General features: G+C 46.7%; 1 protein-coding gene across 2 annotated transcripts in view; it reads left to right on the top strand.

Moving 5' to 3' along the window:
- Nucleotides 1-1,874: 1,874 nt before the first annotated feature.
- Nucleotides 1,875-15,836, top strand: part of USP22 (ubiquitin specific peptidase 22) — a 98,365-nt gene continuing 84,403 nt past the window's right edge. Inside the window, exon 1 of one of the 2 annotated variants that reach the window (XM_084536306.1) lies at nt 1,875-2,107. In XM_084536306.1, coding sequence (XP_084392432.1) covers nt 1,982-2,107 — 126 coding nt within the window. In that variant the 5' untranslated portion in view covers nt 1,875-1,981. The remainder of the gene's footprint in view (nt 2,108-15,836) is intronic. The other variant, XM_084536305.1, reaches the window with a different exon arrangement.

Here is a 15,836-nt window from a genome sequence, read left to right as displayed (position 1 = left end):
CAGAGCTGTGCTGCGGTGTGGTGTGGCCTGGTGCTGCCGCTTCACCATCAGAGGGAATAAACCCAGGTCTTGCCTTAGCCCTACATCCCCTAGTTCCTTTGCCACTAAACCTTATAGTTACGCACAAATCACGAACATGTTTCATGCTAGCAGATACTTTGCTTTCTTTTAGAAACGGCAGCACCTCTAAGGCAAACAGATAGCTGTAGCTGTCTATTGATTTCTGGAAGTTCAGCAACAGGCCAGGAGACCGGACAGGCCTTTATTCCCATCTGCCTGGTGGCTTTCGAGGCAATAGCTCCTGAGGGATGTAAGTGAAAAAAGGATTGATAAAATAACACGGTGGCACTTAAACATCGCCTTCCTTACCACACAGCCCTCCCAGGGCTTGTGTGAGAGCCTAGTGTCCCCCAAAGCACAGCCTCCTGTGTCTCCTCACAGATCAGGGGAAAACTCCCCTTTTTTGGCCTGATTTCCCACCCTTATGCCTCATTCCCCATCCTTTTGCCTCAATCCCAACCCTTTTGCCTCATTTCCCATCCTTTTGCCTCAATTCCCACCCGTTTGCCTCACTCCGCCACCACCTAACCGCAGCCCGTGGAGCCCCCACGCTCGGAACTCCGCGCAGATTCCCTACAGACCCAAAACTCAACCATTTTTCACCATTTTCCCCTTTCCCCGTGCAGTCACTGACAGGAAAAAATGACATGACACCCTTTTTGGTTACACAGAGCCTTTATTTCTTCCACTAGAACAGGGAAGGGGGGGCACGGGCGGGCCTGAGGGCGATGCGGGGCCGTGCCCGGCACCTCACCGCCGGTTGGGGCCGGGTACCCCGGGGGGGGAGCCGGGCGCTGCCCGCCCCGCGGCCCCGCTCCCCTCAGGCAGCCCCGAGGCCGAGCCCGGCGGATGTGACAGCGCCGCTGCCCCCACAACGCAGGCTGCCGCTGCCGCTGCTGAGCGGCACCGCCCCCGCCGCGCCTCTCCGCCAATCGGCTCGCGGCTCGCTGTGCGATTGACGGGTGATATAACCAATCCGAAGGCAGCGTTCTAAACGGAGTTGCTGCCTCTTCTTTCCGTTGGCTGCGTGGCCTGTCAGTCAGACGAGCTCTCCCCGCCCCTATCCGGCAGGGGGAAACGCTAGGTAGGGAGGAGGGGGGAGACGGAAACGAACCAATGAGACGAGCCTCAACGGCGGAGTGACAGGCGGGCGGACCAATAGCATCGCTCCTCCCCCCCTCCACCTCCCACCCTCCCTCCCTCCCTCCCGTGCGGCGGGGCCGATCACCCCCCCTTTCCCCGTTGGTCTATCCCACCGCGGGCCTGGCGGGCTGGGTTGACTTAGCGGCTCGGACCAGCGCACCCGGCGGGCGGAGGGGGGGGGAGAGGAAAGAAGGAAGGAAGGAAGCAAAGCGGGGAGGGGGGGGGGGCGGCGATTTAAAGAGACAGGCCCCGTGCGGGCGGGCGGGCGGGTGGCTGCAGGGGAGCGGCGGTGGCGGCGGGCGGGGCCTCGCCCCCCCCCCCCTTTCCCCCCCTTTTTTTTTTTTTTTAAATTTTTTTTTTTTTTTAATTCTTATTCCCCTCCCGGCGGCCTCTATGAGGTAGAGGGCCGCCTGAGGGGAGCCCCCATCTTTGTGTGTGTGGTGTGAGGCAGCGCCGCCGCCGCCGCCTCGCTTTTGTTCGGGGGCCGGGGCTTCTATGTGGGGGCGGCGGGCGGCAGGAGGCGGCGGGAGGGGCCCGAGCCCCTGAGGAGGGCGGGGGAAGAAGGAGGGGGGAAAGGGGGGGGGTGGGGGGGGGGCTACACGCGTGCCCGGCGCTGCGGAGGAGGAGGAGGAGGAGGAAGGAGGAGGAAGAGGAGGAGGAGGAAGGAGGAGGAAGGAGGAGGAGGAGGGTGAAGGGGCCGGCTCGCTGCCCCCCGGCCCGGCCCGGCCCGGCCCGGCCCGGCCCGTTCGTCGGGCGGATTGATGTGGGGGGGTCTGACATGAGTCCGCCGGCGGCCGGGTGCTGCCATGTGACCGGCTTCAAGGTGGAGAACTGGAAGCAGAACCTGCGGGCCATCTACCAGTGCTTCGTCTGGAGCGGCTCGGCCGAGACCAGGAAGCGAAAGGTACCCATGGGGGGGGGGGGCGGCTCACACCCCCACACACACACCCCCCCCTTAACCCTACACCTTCCCCTCCCCTTCCCCTCCCTCCCTTAGGGGGCTTGGGGGGGGACCACGGAGCTCCCGAGCCCCCCTCTTGCCTCCCCATGAGGCCGGGGGAGGGGGCAGCGGGGTTGTATTAAGGGGCCACGACCCCCTCCCCTCACCCCTCGGGGGTCTCCCTCCCTCGTTGCCCCTTTCTCTTGTTGCCCCCTTCCCTTCCTCGCCACCCCCCCCCCCCCCCCCAAGCCGTGCTGGGGCCGTTCCGCAGCGCCGCCGCCTCCCGGAGGTGCGGGAGGCACCGGAGGCTTCCCGGAACCCGGCGGCGGGGGAGGGGAAGGGAAGGGAAGGGAGGGGAAGGGCCAACAGGGGAGGGGAAGGGAAGGGAGGGGAGCCCCGGGGCCATGGGCACGGCCGGCCCGCGGCCCGGCTTTGTGGGGCCTCGGTGTGTGCTTCTGGGGGGGTTGGGGGGGGAAGCCTCGAGGCACAATGGCCGTGGGGTGGGTGGTTTTGGGGGGTGTGTGGGGGGGGGTGGTTTATTTCCTTTTAAAATGTTTTATCCTTTTTCAAAATCCAGCGCTGCTCCTTGGGGTGAATCCCTAGGGAAAGGGGATTCTTGCTGCAGCGGGGTTTGGGGGAAGGAGCCCGCTGTGTAGGGTATGAAAAGGGAGAGGGGAGTTTGTGCTTGGGGTGTGTGGGTGCTCAGGGCAGGCACCAGGAGGGAAAAATCCTCCTGAATTGAGGGGATTCCGGGGTTTTTCCCACGTATCGTTGAAAATTCAGCTCCTGGCCGAATGCACGTTGCTGGAGGATGCCCCTTAACTGTTCACCTCGCTGCTGTTTTCCCGAGAATCAACTAGTTTTTACTTGGAAGTGACTTTGCAGATTTCTATCGGTGATGGTGTTCGTGGCCCAGAAGGGGAGCGCAGCAGCCACACGTAGGAAAAGTTGGGGTTTGGGACAGCCCAGGTCCTGCTGGTGGTGAAGCAAGCCATGAAAAACTTTCTGCTCCTGGTTGGTGCTCGTTATTCCTAACAGAAGCGGTGATGGTGTCAGTGATGGTCTTCAGGGGTGAGGCAGTTCACAGCTCTCCTGTGTTCGGTTTGTGTTCTCAGGACAACCCAGTTGTCCCTTTTTGACTTTAAGGGGAAAAAATTGGATCACAGGAGAAAGGTTTTAAGTATAGTCATTCAATTGGTAAATCCGCAAAACATCGCCAAAGTTGTTTTCAACCTATATAATCCATTGCAAACTAAGGTCATGAAGTATAGTGGTATACGTCTGGCTCTATTTAACCTTCAGTATGTCAAAATAAAAATGGTGATATGCTGTGGGGTACTAACAGCTCAAATAGAGGAAAAATACACGTGTGTTTTGGAATAAAAAATCTAGGTGAGGAAAGAAGATGTCTCAGGTGCATTTCATCAGTGAAATTAACACTTCAACTTTCCTATTTTAGTATGGAGCATCCTTTGTAGCCTGCATATCATTGGCATGCTGCAACAGTTTTCTTTTTTTTTTCTTATGAAATCTAACAGTAGTGATGCGCTCATTATTGGTTAAAAATCAGCTGGCAATAAATAATTTCCTACTGTAATCGGCCTGTTCTCAATTCCTCTTTACTTCTTTGTACGGTCAGGCTCATAAAGCAGAACAAGATTGTTTCAAAATTATCATCTCACGGAAAACATCAGTTTTCCAAGTATATGATAAAAATGCATATTTTTTTTCTTTAAAGCAGGTTACCACCCACCCTGAAAATAGTTGGATTCTTGCATTCAGCCAGCCTGAAACATGTGGGAGTAAGTGATCACAGACAGAGAGAGACTTTGGCTAGATGAATTTGGGGTTCAGTTCCCAGTCTGCATTCATAAAGACTGAAGAAAGAGCTTAAGCAGTAACGGTACTTAACTCTCCTGTATGTGGACGTGAGACCTCCTGTAGATTTTTTTCTTTACCAAAATCTTCGTCCATATGTGTGCCCTGCAGCTTTAAATGTAAAATTTCATAAATAGCATCTTCTGTTTTGAGGAATATTTGCAATCTAATAACTAGAAAATCCACTCCCCTTTATATGGGGTTATAAATGTACACAGACATACATTCTTTATATATAATATATAGGGCGTGTGTGTGTGTACATTTTAGGGGCACGTCCCTGACTTCTTGAGAGTACCAGTTTATTGGCGAGAATCCCTGTTCCTAATGCTAATCAAAATGAAGAAGTCAAATAAAGGTTTGGTGGGAGGTGATTGTCGTTTCTGTTGCAAAGCCAGGGACAATCACATCGGTCAGGTACCGCAGGAAACATTCAAAGCAGCTAGGTGATCATTAATAGGAAACGTTGATTAATGTAACTGTGATTCAAATGAACCTAGGTATAAAAAAATGTTTTGGCTGTTGGTGCTAGGTAGCCAGATGTTAAATTGTTAGGTTTCTGGAATGCTAATGTACCACCTATCCCTCCTAAGGCTGTCTTAAAAATCGAGATAGCAATAGAAACTGCAGGGGGCAGAAAGTGTCCATTCCTCCTGCTTTACTTAGGCTGCTTACTGCATTATGATTTGGAAGACCATTTTAACACTGCTTGCTGTTTGCTATTCATTTTTAATACGTACCTTTCCCGCGAATAGCCTTTTATTGGCTTTAGCTCTCAGTTCAGCACGCTTTACATCCAGGGTTTTAAATAAAATAGCTGTAGAGCATTGTTTGTGGCTGGAAAGCTATCTCCTGAATGTAGATTTGATTTCTCAATCGGAAGCGAGAGGTAAATACGAGTATACCTGTGAAGATGCTGGAATGCTGGTGAAGGGTTTCAGGACTGTATTCGCTTCTGAAGCGTTGCTTACGTGGGATTTCAGCTCTCAGGCTGGTGCATCGTTGTGTCTGCATCAAGGAGCTAAGCTGTCGCTTGCCTCCCTGCATCTTGGCCAAAGTAGTAAGTGCAGCAGTCGTGCTACGTGCTGTTAGTAGGAAGAGGCTTTGCCGTGGTGTAGATGTGCTGCTGATGGTAAAGCAGAAGTGAAGACAAAACCCGAGCCTCAGATTGTTTGAGGAGTGGAACAGGAGAAGAGGTAGAGGAAGAAATCAGAAGACTTGGTCTTGAAATTGTAATAATGGTGACAAAAAGTTGGAAGTAGATTTCAACACTGAAGATATATGTCAAGTGGCACAAAATCAGTGTTGATTGTCTTGACTTTGGGACTTTGAGCAGTAAGCCTTGATTTTTAATTTGTGGTAGTATCTGTTTAATGAATAAGAGCTTTGCCATCAACTTCTATAGGTCATGGGCTTTACCTTGAGTGTTTTGATGTAGAAAATACCTCCCAGTAACACTGTATAGGAGGTCCTTAAATTTGACAGCATTGCTCCCTGCTCAGGAATTATGGAAGAGGCAGAGGATGCTAAAAAGACTTACTGCCAGCCCCTCACATCATCTTCTCCGTCTTGTCTGTAGAGTCACACTTGAAAAGCTTTGCTTATTCCTTTGCAGTTACAGATGAGAAAATCTGTTTTGCAGTGCTGAACGGTTTCTGGTCCCCATCAGAGAACATTTAGACATGTAGATGCATCTTTGTGTCTGGGAGCTGGTAAGTAATGGCTTCAGCACTTGAACGGCAGCAGTTGGGCCTCCTGCCTTGGAGGCAAGCTGCCCTTCTGGTTCTGAATGGGTCTTAACATCGCTGCTCTGAAAAGGTGCTTGATGTTGTGATGAAGTGATCTGCTAGTCATGAGCATGGCCGTGGTACAGACAAGGTCCTGCCTGAAATCTCAGACTGTTTTGTGTTTCTGACAACAGACCAAAGCACAATTGCCTGTCCCAGGCTGTACGCTCTCTTCGTTAGTGGGTGTGTTCTAGCGTATTTCTTCCTGTTGTTTTTCCATTATTCTTCCATCACATGGACGCTGCAAGCCAATGATGCTCTCAGAAACATCCTGCTTTATTGGTGGTGATCTTTCTGCAGGTATTTCTTCTGACTTTGAATCCTAATAATTCACAGAGAATTAATTCATAGATACTTGAAACCAAAATGGCTTTGGTTCATTTCCTAACTTTCAGAGTAGGAAAAGTTTCATAATCTAGCAAGTAAATGCTGTGTCATATTTCCAGTAGCAGGTATTGTGGTTCAGTCTGTATTGATGGGTTAAGTTCTTGCTGAAGTGACCTTCTCCTCGAATGCCTGTTGAGGCATGCTTGCTCTCTTGCTTTCTCCCTTGCAGCCTTGCCTCACGTACCTGTCCAGGAACAGGGAAGTGTTGCTGAGGCAATTTGCTTTTTATCATAACAGATGGGCGAAGAACCTTACCAGGCTGTGCTGCCTTCTCAGACGTGGTATTTTTATTTCTTAAATTAATAAGGAAATCTTAGCTTGTTTTTCTTTAACATTTTTAGCATATGCACCAAACTTCTGGATTACAAATCCCGTGGAGAATTTGAAAGAGGATTCCAGGATTCGAGAAGCATGTCTCTCTTTCAGCTGCACGCTCCGCTTTGGCTGCCTGTGTGAGCTATCTGATTCACTCAGGAAGGATGTTCTTGCCATGTGTTGTGGGGACCACCTTCTCCCTGAAGGCCTGTAAGAAGTGTCAAAATCAACTGCAAGCTTCATTATTCAGAAAGCCTCCGGTTTTGTAAACAAACAACCTTCCTTAGCCCTTAACCTCTAAGGAGTAAAAAGGTCCTTAAACGTGCTGAAGGTAATGTTCTCTTTCCTCTGGGTGTGAAGGCACAGCCTGTGGTGCAGGAGTGCCCAGGCATTAGGTTTTAGCTCTGCACACAGTAGAGCCTTGCAAAAAGTCCTTCCTCTTCTTGTTGCTCTGTGTCCTGTACCATGGATTTTAAAGAAGTGGTTGGTTTCTTGGCTGAAGGTTAGGAATTAGCCTTGTGCCATGAACTCAGAGTAACGAGTACCAGTTCTGAAGCTGTGGGATCCGAACCATCAGGACTTAGCGGAACGCTTGTGCCCACCCTCCCAGGTCAGCACTTACAGTCAGATGTCTGATCCAAAGGTTACACAGTTCCTTATCATTGAGGCTGATTCATGAGTAGTAAGTAGTTCTGTTCCTTTTTAATAGGGATGGAGAGACAAAAGGGCAAAGGAAACGCAGACTTCCCCCGACTTTCCTCTGAAGAAAGCTGCTTCTTTTTCTATATAGTCCGATCAGGAGTAAAGGTTTCCTAACAGCCAGGCTGTTTTCTGGGAGGCCACTGTAGCATCTCTTTAATTTTGTCTGAAGTCAATGATCTTACTTGCTTAAAAAAAATAATAAGAAAACACGCCCAAAATGTTGAAACCTTTAAAACCAGAATGACGGCTCATAGCGCGAAGGTGAGCAGAGCAGAATGGGTTTGCTTGATTTGTTGGACTATCTGCTGAGCTTTATTTTAAGCCATCAAAGCTTTAAACCCCAAACAAAGGCTAGCTGATATCCTCATTTTTGTTTCAGGCCTTAATCTGTAGCGCTAACATGAAACCAGGGCTGCAGATCAGTTCTAAACCTTCTACCCTTTTTCTTTCATTTGAGGATTTTCTGTCTTAGTGCTGCAGTAACAAATCAGCGGGTAAATGCTACAGACTGGTGGTGCAAGTCACCTGCTTGCAACTTTGACTCCCTTTCTCCTGGCTTACTATTTCTTGAGTCTTTGAGGGGAAAAAAAAAAGCAAGTTTGTTTTCCTTTGGATGTGCTCTGCGGGTCCTGCTTTGTAACAATCACTGTCGCAAATGTTTGTGCGAATCCTTGTGGTGGCTGGTCTGTTTTAAACCAGAAAAGGATTATTTCAGTTCAAATGTTTGTGTTTCTCACAAAACGTAGCACCCATGGTTTTTTCTTGGTTTTGCATGGTTGACTTCTTGCCGCCTGTTTATTTCCTGGTAGACGCGGAGATGTGGTGCTCTTAACAGCCAGATGAAATTGAAGGCATGGCTGATAACAACTTGTATTTTTTTTTTTTTAAATTCTTGTATTCTCATGGTTCTCCAAGTACTTCTGATGGATCTGTAGCATATGGCAGCATCGAAGGTGAGATGCATGCACCCTCCTGCTTACATCCGTCAGTGGCATCACAGCAAAGGCAATCTGAAGGTGACCTGTGTGCGTTCTGCTGGATTCACTAGAAATGTACTGTAAAAAAAAGTCATCTTTGGTAGAGCCTCTCTGGGCTTGGACAGCGCGGGCTGCCTAGAGCAGCTGTCTCCAGGCTCTTGTTAACCTGTGGGCAGTGGAGCTAAGTGAGTGAAATGTTACAATGGCATTACAGCATATTTTGTTAGCCTGGCCCGTGTTGTCAGCAAGCAGTGCTGGAGTGCGTGGAGAGCCAGATGTTATCCGAGAGGGCTGAGTTGGGAGCCTTCCCTGGGCAGAAGTGGTTCTGGAAGCTGATGGATGTATTCGGGAGGGGTGAAAGCTCTGTCTTGGTAGTGGTGTTCTTTTGCATATCGATCTGGCAGTCCTTTATGTACACCCTGCTTAATTCAAGATAAGAACTTCGCTGCATTAGCTCGTAGTACAATCAAGGCTGTAACGAGTTAGTCATTGCAAAATTAACCTCTGTTCTCTTCAAAACACGTTTCCAAATAGTGGTACCAGGTGAATGCAACTCGCAGAGCAACTTCGGAGTGATGCCTGGTTTACTTCAGTGCCAGGACAGCCTCTGCTGCGTCGCTATCTCCTATTTAAGAAAAAGACTTGTTTTATCTACTCAAGACCTATTTGATGATCGGTAGAGTGAACTGTTACCAGACACCAATTGACTCTGGGTAACCTGAGATTCACTTTATCAGTAGGTGACTGATTAGCAAACAGCCTGTCTCCTCACATTCTTTTGTGCACGAAATAAAGCAAATATTCAGACTTCTTTCAGTTCTTTACTTACGTAGAGTTTTAGTCAAGGTTTTTTGAAAGCCTGTCAGCTATGTGTAACATTACTTAAAAATTCTTGATTTTTTTTTTTTTCTGAGTATCTGCTGATTTTTCCAAGTTGGTAAAGATTTTTTTTTGTTGTTTCCTTCTTCCTTTCCTGTGCTTAATGGAGCTCGAAATTAACATGACTCTTCTTGTCTGCCTTGTGCATGGCTGGTGATGTCAGCCTATCCCTGGGAAATACTCCTCTGAAGGTCTACAGTGTACTAAATCTGTCACTGAATTAAAAAATTGTGTATTTGGCAAGGTGAAACACAAAAAAAAAGAGTGGGCATGGTAACAAAAGTTGTTTTCAACACACTTAACAAATGCAGTATCTCTTTTAGCTTAAACACTGGGGCCAGGGCAAATTCTGGTGTACTGTAACAAATTCTGACAACACGAAACATGCCAAATATTTTAAACACCCTCGTATTCTTCATGGCAGTGAGAAGCAGCTGGCTAAATGTGACATTGCCTTAATAGTAAGTGCAGAAGAGAACCTGCGTTTCGCCGCACTCCCGGCCCCGCTCTTCCTGCAGCGTGGCGCTTGGTTTCCGTGCCCAGTTGAGCTCTTCTGCTTGTACATGTAGGCTGTAGGAATCTGTGCTTATTCAGTGAGTTGTATTTCTGTAGGCTTAACTAGTAGAGGTGATTAATCTACGTTTCAGTTTATTAGAATATTTTGTCTTTTTCATTATTGCTGTCGCCTGGAGTTCTGTGCTGCAGTGCATGCCCTGGTGCATTAAACTAGTTGTTTTCATCCATGTGTATGCAAATCCACAGGTTGGAAAGCAATATGTAGAACTGTAAAAAGTGAAAATTACAAAATTAGTAATAAGAAATATTTCTTTTGCTTAAACACACAAAAGACCTGGTAGTACTTGGTTGCAGCTAAGTGGATAACGGAGTATAAAGCGCTCGGTTCCATTTGTGGTGGTTGCCTTGCCTTTCACTCAGGAGTTCATGCATCTAAGGAGGCTTTTTGTTGGGATTTGGCATCAGATTTTTTTTTTTTTTTAATATAATGTCAGGGCTTTTATATGTATGTTTTGTTTCTGTTTGTAAAGGGCTTTTGTTTTCCATAAAATACAAACTTGGGTTGTCTTAGTGCAGTGTGTTGGCACAGAGAGAGAAAACGGCATCTATATAACCTTTATTATTGCACTTCCTCACCCCCTTCCCAATAATTTCTGCAATAAAAGTAGAGATGATTCCTCCCATCCCCGTTGTGTCTTTGAATCACTTAATGTTACTTGACAGAGTTACAGTTTGGGCTCCTGTCCTGTGCATTCAGACTTGTTATTGCACGCAAGTGAGATTTTAAAGGATGTTCTTCAGAATATGCTTGGCAAATAAAAGTAAGATTTATCTCACACCAGATGTATGACAGCTTTATAAGCGAAGACAGCTGAGATAGCTGACTCATTCCAATACCTCCTTTCTGGTAGGTGAGGTTTTGTGACCCTGTGCCCTCTGGTGACAAATGCAGAATTTGTCTTAGGGTTATGTGTTTTTCTTTGCCTCGCTGGGCTTGGTTATTTCCATAATACTGCCCTGTTATGTTCTTAAACTGGCTTGTTCTCCTGCTGGGCAGAAAATTACTGGGGTGAAGTTCTCATGTAGATTGTTTTCTGTACATTGCTGACCTTAGTCGTGCTCACTTAACAGGCATTTTTCCCCCCCCCAGGTTAATTGTTGGGTATTTTTCATTGTTAACACTGTTAATTCTTCGGGCATTCCTGACTCCAGTGTTTGTGTTATGGTAGTGGGATGATCTTAACAGTGATTTGGAGAGCAGAATAGAAAAGGGAATGAAAATAGTTTCAGCAGTTATTGTGAGTTGCGTGTGAAGAGGAACAAGGTTTTGTTTTATGAGGTCATTCCATAAGGAAATTGGTCTTAGTCTTCGTCCAGCGTAATTTTATACTACCCTTAATGATTTGTTTCATTGCCAGGTAGTAATTCTGCTTCTTGCGACTTTTCTTGATGTTTAATTTTAGCGTTGCCCCCAGTAAATTCACTTTCTTTTCTTTATCTCCTTAGAATTTTCTGCATTGATTCAGTTGCCAGGATCGATTCAGACTTGCACGTGCAGAGGAGTCGCTCTCAATCACTTGCTTGCTAATTGAAGGGGCCTGAGTCACAAAGTGGAGTGGTACCAAAATTCATAATTCTATGGAGTAGCAGTGTACGTTTGTGAAATAGTGCCAGGTTTAGAAATAAAAATACACCTGGAGCCTTAGCGAGCTTGCTTTACGATGCTAAGTAAATCTTTTGTCCATCCGTGTGGTTAAGTATTTGGCAAAAAGGAAACTTAAGGGAAGGGAACATGTGTCTGAGCTCACAGGGACGTGTCATGGTTGGTATGCGAGCTTTTCAGGCCCTTTATGAAAGGTTTCAGGCAGTAGGAGGTGGGGTCTTTGCCTCTCGTAAAGAGCTGCATACTGCAGAAGTCTGACTGCAGAGGAAGAAGCAATCAGCGAAGAACTCGTTTTGCACTAACCTGAAGAACAACCGTGTTAGAGCAATTTGTTGTAAAGCCAGGCAGTTCTGGAAGTGCCTTGTCCCTGCAGGTTGCAGCTGTTGTGCAAACAAATTGTTTTAAGCAGTGGTAAAAAGAACACAGGAAGATGACATCAAGCAGGAAAATACAAGGTAGGGAATCTGACAGACGTTAAAAGCTTGAGTTAAAATGTAAAAGCGAGCAATATCTGGGTCTTTGTGAGACACAAACATGTGAATTGGCACACGTTTTGGGTGAAAAAGATCCCTTCAGATGCAGTAGGGATGTAGCAGGGCAGCATTTGACTTACTGGAGGAACAAGAGACGTGAAGAGACGTGCTCTGGGCAGCGTGTTCTTGCTGTCACGCCATTCACTACATCATATTGGTGTGGTTGTGCTGTGAACCAGAAAGAGGAACAGATAAGGATGAAAAAAACCTTTTTCTTTTTTTTTCTCTCAATACCATTTCATCTGGGTTGGCTGTATGCTGCGTGTCAGCGTGGGGCTGAACGAGCAGCTGTACAGCTGGTAGCTGGCGGGGAGCAACGCCTGGGTGATGGGAGAGGACCTGAGTGCTAATGCTTGGAGGATGCTCAAGGCACTTCGAGTCGCAATTGCTGCAGCGTGCGACTGCAGCCTTTCTCCCGACTTTGCCGCTGACAGATCCTGTTTGAACGCTCCCCACGTACTCCTTGTCTCTTCTGTAAAGCGTGGCTCGTCCCTAACTCCAGCTGAAAGGTGCCGTGATGGTACCTGCTATCGCTGGTGCGGCGTGCTTTCACGGGGGTGCTGCTGTGTGCTGAGCCCGGTGTCTGACACGTGTCTCGTGTTCTGCAGTCATGGGAACTTACCCCTCTATGCAAATAACGCGCTCCTACTCCGGTTTCCTTGTGAAAAATAAATGAACCGGAGAGTGTAGAATGCCTGTAATTTGTGATCAGCTATTACAGAAAATCCACTTTTCACATTGCATTTAATTTAATGAAATGAATAGTGTTTTTCTGAGTAATCAAGTTATGAGCACTTGTTTCCCTATTAACAGGCCTGTCTCTAAGTTAAGATTTCTGTCTCTTATTATCAAACTCTGTTAAGATGTTTCAACTCTTTTTTTTTTTTAATTTTTAATTTTATTGTTATTATTTTTGTTTAGAGCATCTGGTCACGGGGTGTGTGGCTAGCTCATACTGCATATAGTTGAGGATGATGGGATAATGGGATTGTAAATTAGCTATTTATGGTACTGGTTTTCCTCTGGCCTACTCCCTTGTGTAGTCTAGAGCAGCCCGAAGGCTGTTCTAAACTGTGCCAGCTGGCTGTAGCCCTGAGGGACTGGGATGCCAGATGGAGACAGCAGGAGAATAGCAGCACTCCAGTAAAACCCCAGCGCACCCATCCTGGGGTTGAGGAGAGGTGCTGGTGCCCTGCAGCCCCACCAAGACATCCTTGGGCAAGGGCTCATGCTGGTCTCATCCCTCCGGTACCGGAGCAGCCATCAAGGGACTGGATGAGCATCTGTGGAGCTGCTGGTGAGGAGATGCGCAGTGTGGCATGCAGCTCCTGAGATGGTTTGAATGTGTTAGTGCCTCCTTGTTCTCAGTTCTGTGTTTCCTTCTTGTATCTGCAGAACGGTGTATTCCATAGGTTGTACAGATAATCAAATCAAAAATGTCACAATATTGAGCAACTACAATATTACCTGATGTGTTACCTTGTTTTTTTTGCCCCACTATTGAAAAATGCTGGTATCTATAAAATAGCCAGAAAAGCAGCTTGTAAATAAACACTGACGGGTTTTCTTTTTTCAAAAATACCCTTCATGTTACTGCATGAGAGTGCCTACTTTAAGCGTGCTCAAAATGGAAGGTTTCAGAAGTCTTAATCACTTCATTTCATGAGCTGACTTTCTAGCTTCTACTGAAATAAATTTCGTGGAAAACCAGTGAAATGTGTGGTTGGTGCTACAGCAGTAGGTAGACCTGCTGGTCCACCTCACCCCTGCACCCCTCTTAATCCTTCAGCTCAGAGACAGTGGTCTTCCTGCAGCAGCTTAGCCTCATACACAGATGTTCTTTGCAAAAAAACCACCCATTTGAAGATTTCCATCTTGTGGAGGTGAGCATAGCAAACAGGTGAAACACCTTGAAGAATCCTATCAACTGCTGGCTGCTCAAACGGTAGATGTTTTCTAGAGGAGCTCAGAGCCTCCAACTACCTGATGTTTCATCACACTCTTGCCCCAGAAAGCATTACTCTTGTTGCCCCATTAATGCAGATAACGCTTCTAATCCAGCTGCCTGAAATAGCTGTCAAGCCTGGATTTTACTTCGGTGGCATTTGCCACACAGTTGATGTAGCTCAAAGTACTGAACTATTGCTTGGAGAGAAAAAAAAAAAAAAAAAGAAAAATCTGACAAAAATAAGATTATACTCAAGTGTCTGATTGAAATAAAACTAATAAACACCACTTTATATATAGAAGGCCTTTCAGTTCCCTAGAAATGCATAATTCCTTGAGAATAACAAACAAAGAAAGCTGCTGGCCTCCAGACCCTTATGGGTGCCAGCAGGACTAGGCGAGGAAGGATGGATGTGCCCTTTATCTTCCACGCTCCCATGGTTATCCATGCGGGAGGAGAGCTACAAGCAGAACGGACCCCAGAAAGCAGTGACTCACATAGTCTCCCTGAATAGTCATTGTCTCCCTAAATAGCATCTCTTGCTCTATGGCCCAATCTTTTTGTAATCCCCTGGGACGTTTCTGAAATTTGGGATTTGGCATTTTGTCTTTGGTGGAAACGGCGAGTGACTTAAAGCTGTGTCTATCAGAAGTTAGCTTGAACTAATGAAGTACTGGGAAGGAAGGAAGGTAAGAAATAAGGTACAAGCAGCCCTGGAGGAACTGAGGACAGAGCTTTCAACACTAGCACGCCACACAGAAGTGGAGGTGGTAAAGTAAGGTTTCTGTTAGAAAAGCCCACCACCAATTCTAATTTTTTTTTTCTTTGAGCAATCCATTTTCATTGAGCAATTCCATGGGTGCAGGAAGCAAGATGTGGATCAGTGCTGTGATGTACCTGGTGCTGCACTACAGGGCGGTAGAGTGGAAATGGTGGTGCTGTGCCCCAGAACGCTGAAATCTGGTCTGTGGACACTTCACGTGCAGCCATGCCCCTGGATGAAGTTTGGTCTTCCCAACCAATACAGCTTTAATTTCATCATTTGAAGCTGCTATCAAGAAGCTCTAGATGCCCTCTCCTCATTTCTTTCCAAAGTAGATCTTTCCAAACTGACTTCAGTTACAGAACCTGCTGCAGCTCACTTTACTTCTCTTTGCTAGGCATTTTCACCAACTTCTTGCGTGTAGAGATGAGATGCTTCAAATCTCCAGGCATTGGTACTCCCTAGCAAGACATGGGATTACAACCACTTGCTCACAAAATCCTCAGTACATACTGTAACTTAATTCTCTCTCATGTTGTCATGTTTGAGAGTTTAGAGGTATGCTGTACATACGTATAGGTGTGTGTTTCAGCTAAGGTTTTTCAAGGAAACCATAACATTTCCCTTCTGGCATGCAGAATCCTACTTTCCACGTAAAATCATACTGATTGTGATGCCCATTAGACTGTTCACGTAACTTGAAGCATACTTTTAAGCATACTTTTATATCCAGCTAGTCCTAATTGTGAGTTAGGTGTTTTGGTTTTGTTTTTTTAACAGATTAAATACGCTTGTTTTGGTTTTCTTCGTTGCTGAATGCCATACCCTCACTTACTCATACACTTCAGGTCATCCTGCTTAGCCTTTGGGGCTTAAATATTTCTTTCAAGTTAAGATCTTGGCTGCAGAATGCTTAATCTGTGAAATCGATTCTATCAGCATTAATATTTTACATTTCTGGCTCATGAAGCAAAATAAAGCTGCACTCTCTGTGTGGCTGATGGTTGGTGGAATCTCATAACTGCCTCTAGAGAAAAAAATCTAGCAAACCAGATCAAAGACTAGAAGTCATGCTCTATAGTCCTGCCGATTTTGCAAAGCAAAAGGAGGTGTAAATATGATGAGCCTTCAAGCAAGGAGGAGTTCCCACCATGTTTTCATCAGCGTCGTGGCTTTCCTCACTTCTCCCCGTGTTTTTATTTTTATTTTAATGTTAAACTTGTGTTGAGGTTTCTCCTCTCAGTGGTCAGTTAGCCGGAGGAGCGGGATGGCAGGAGTCCCGAGTGCAGCTGGTTTGGATGTAATATCTCCGACCTTCCCGTGAGGCCAGAGGTGGCTTGAAGCT

Source organism: Aythya ferina, assembly GCF_964211825.1.
Source record: "Aythya ferina genome assembly, chromosome: 15".
Taxonomy (NCBI): domain Eukaryota; kingdom Metazoa; phylum Chordata; class Aves; order Anseriformes; family Anatidae; genus Aythya; species Aythya ferina.
Note: the sequence above shows the minus strand (reverse complement) of the source record. Positions and strands in the feature narration are given on the sequence as shown.